At 54.0% G+C, this 648-nt stretch overlaps 1 protein-coding gene across 12 annotated transcripts in view; it reads left to right on the forward strand.

Moving 5' to 3' along the window:
- The window catches only part of cacna1aa (calcium channel, voltage-dependent, P/Q type, alpha 1A subunit, a), a 53,870-nt gene that overhangs the window by 45,580 nt on the left and 7,642 nt on the right, over window positions 1-648 (forward strand). For all 12 annotated transcript variants that reach the window (XR_003052352.1, XM_025064238.1, XM_025064236.1 and 9 more), the window contains 2 exons: window positions 23-239; window positions 420-639. Coding sequence is in view for 11 of the 12 variants with exons in the window: in XM_025064238.1 (XP_024920006.1) it covers window positions 23-239; window positions 420-639 (437 nt within the window). In the remaining variant the exon portion in view is untranslated. The remainder of the gene's footprint in view (window positions 1-22; window positions 240-419; window positions 640-648) is intronic.

Below are 648 nucleotides of genomic sequence, written 5' to 3' on the forward strand. Positions count from 1 at the left end.
TCTTCATCTTTTCCGCCACCAGACCATCAATGACAACAGTCCCATGAAACGCTCGGCGTCATCGCTCGGCCACAGCAGGTCAGGGCGTGGCCACCGAGACAAAGGGGGGCCAGATGACTACCACATGGACCGCGTGATACCGGAGGAGGGAAGAACAACCAGACACGGACACCGGCGAAAAGACCGCAGCCACCGCGCCTCTGAGCGGTCCCTCTGTCGTTACGCCGAGGTCGACAACGGTGAGAAAAACTCCATGGGCACATGAAGTACACACATACAGAGATGACAGAATATTCATCCAAGTCCAAATAACGTGACGTATAACTGTATGATTGTAATGTTTATTTCATGTAGTATAAAACACGTATATTCTACCTTAGTGTGTGTATATTTTTTCTTTCCAACACTTTAACGGTCAGGCCTGGGCACAGACCTCAGCACCACCACTCATTCCGGAGACCTCACGTCCAGAGACAAGGAGCGAGACAGAGATCGCGGCAGGTCCAAAGACCGAAAACACCACCACCACCATCACCACCACCACGGCTCTGTGGACAAGGAGCATTATGTGGCAGAGCGAGGCGGCGAGTACGGGCACAGGCACTCCCGCGACCGAGAGCATGAGCGTGAGCGTGAGAGGGAGAGGGG

The sequence above is a fragment of the Cynoglossus semilaevis genome, chromosome 17 (genome assembly GCF_000523025.1).
Source record: "Cynoglossus semilaevis isolate Cse_v1.0 chromosome 17, Cse_v1.0, whole genome shotgun sequence".
Classification (NCBI taxonomy): Eukaryota; Metazoa; Chordata; class Actinopteri; order Pleuronectiformes; family Cynoglossidae; genus Cynoglossus; species Cynoglossus semilaevis.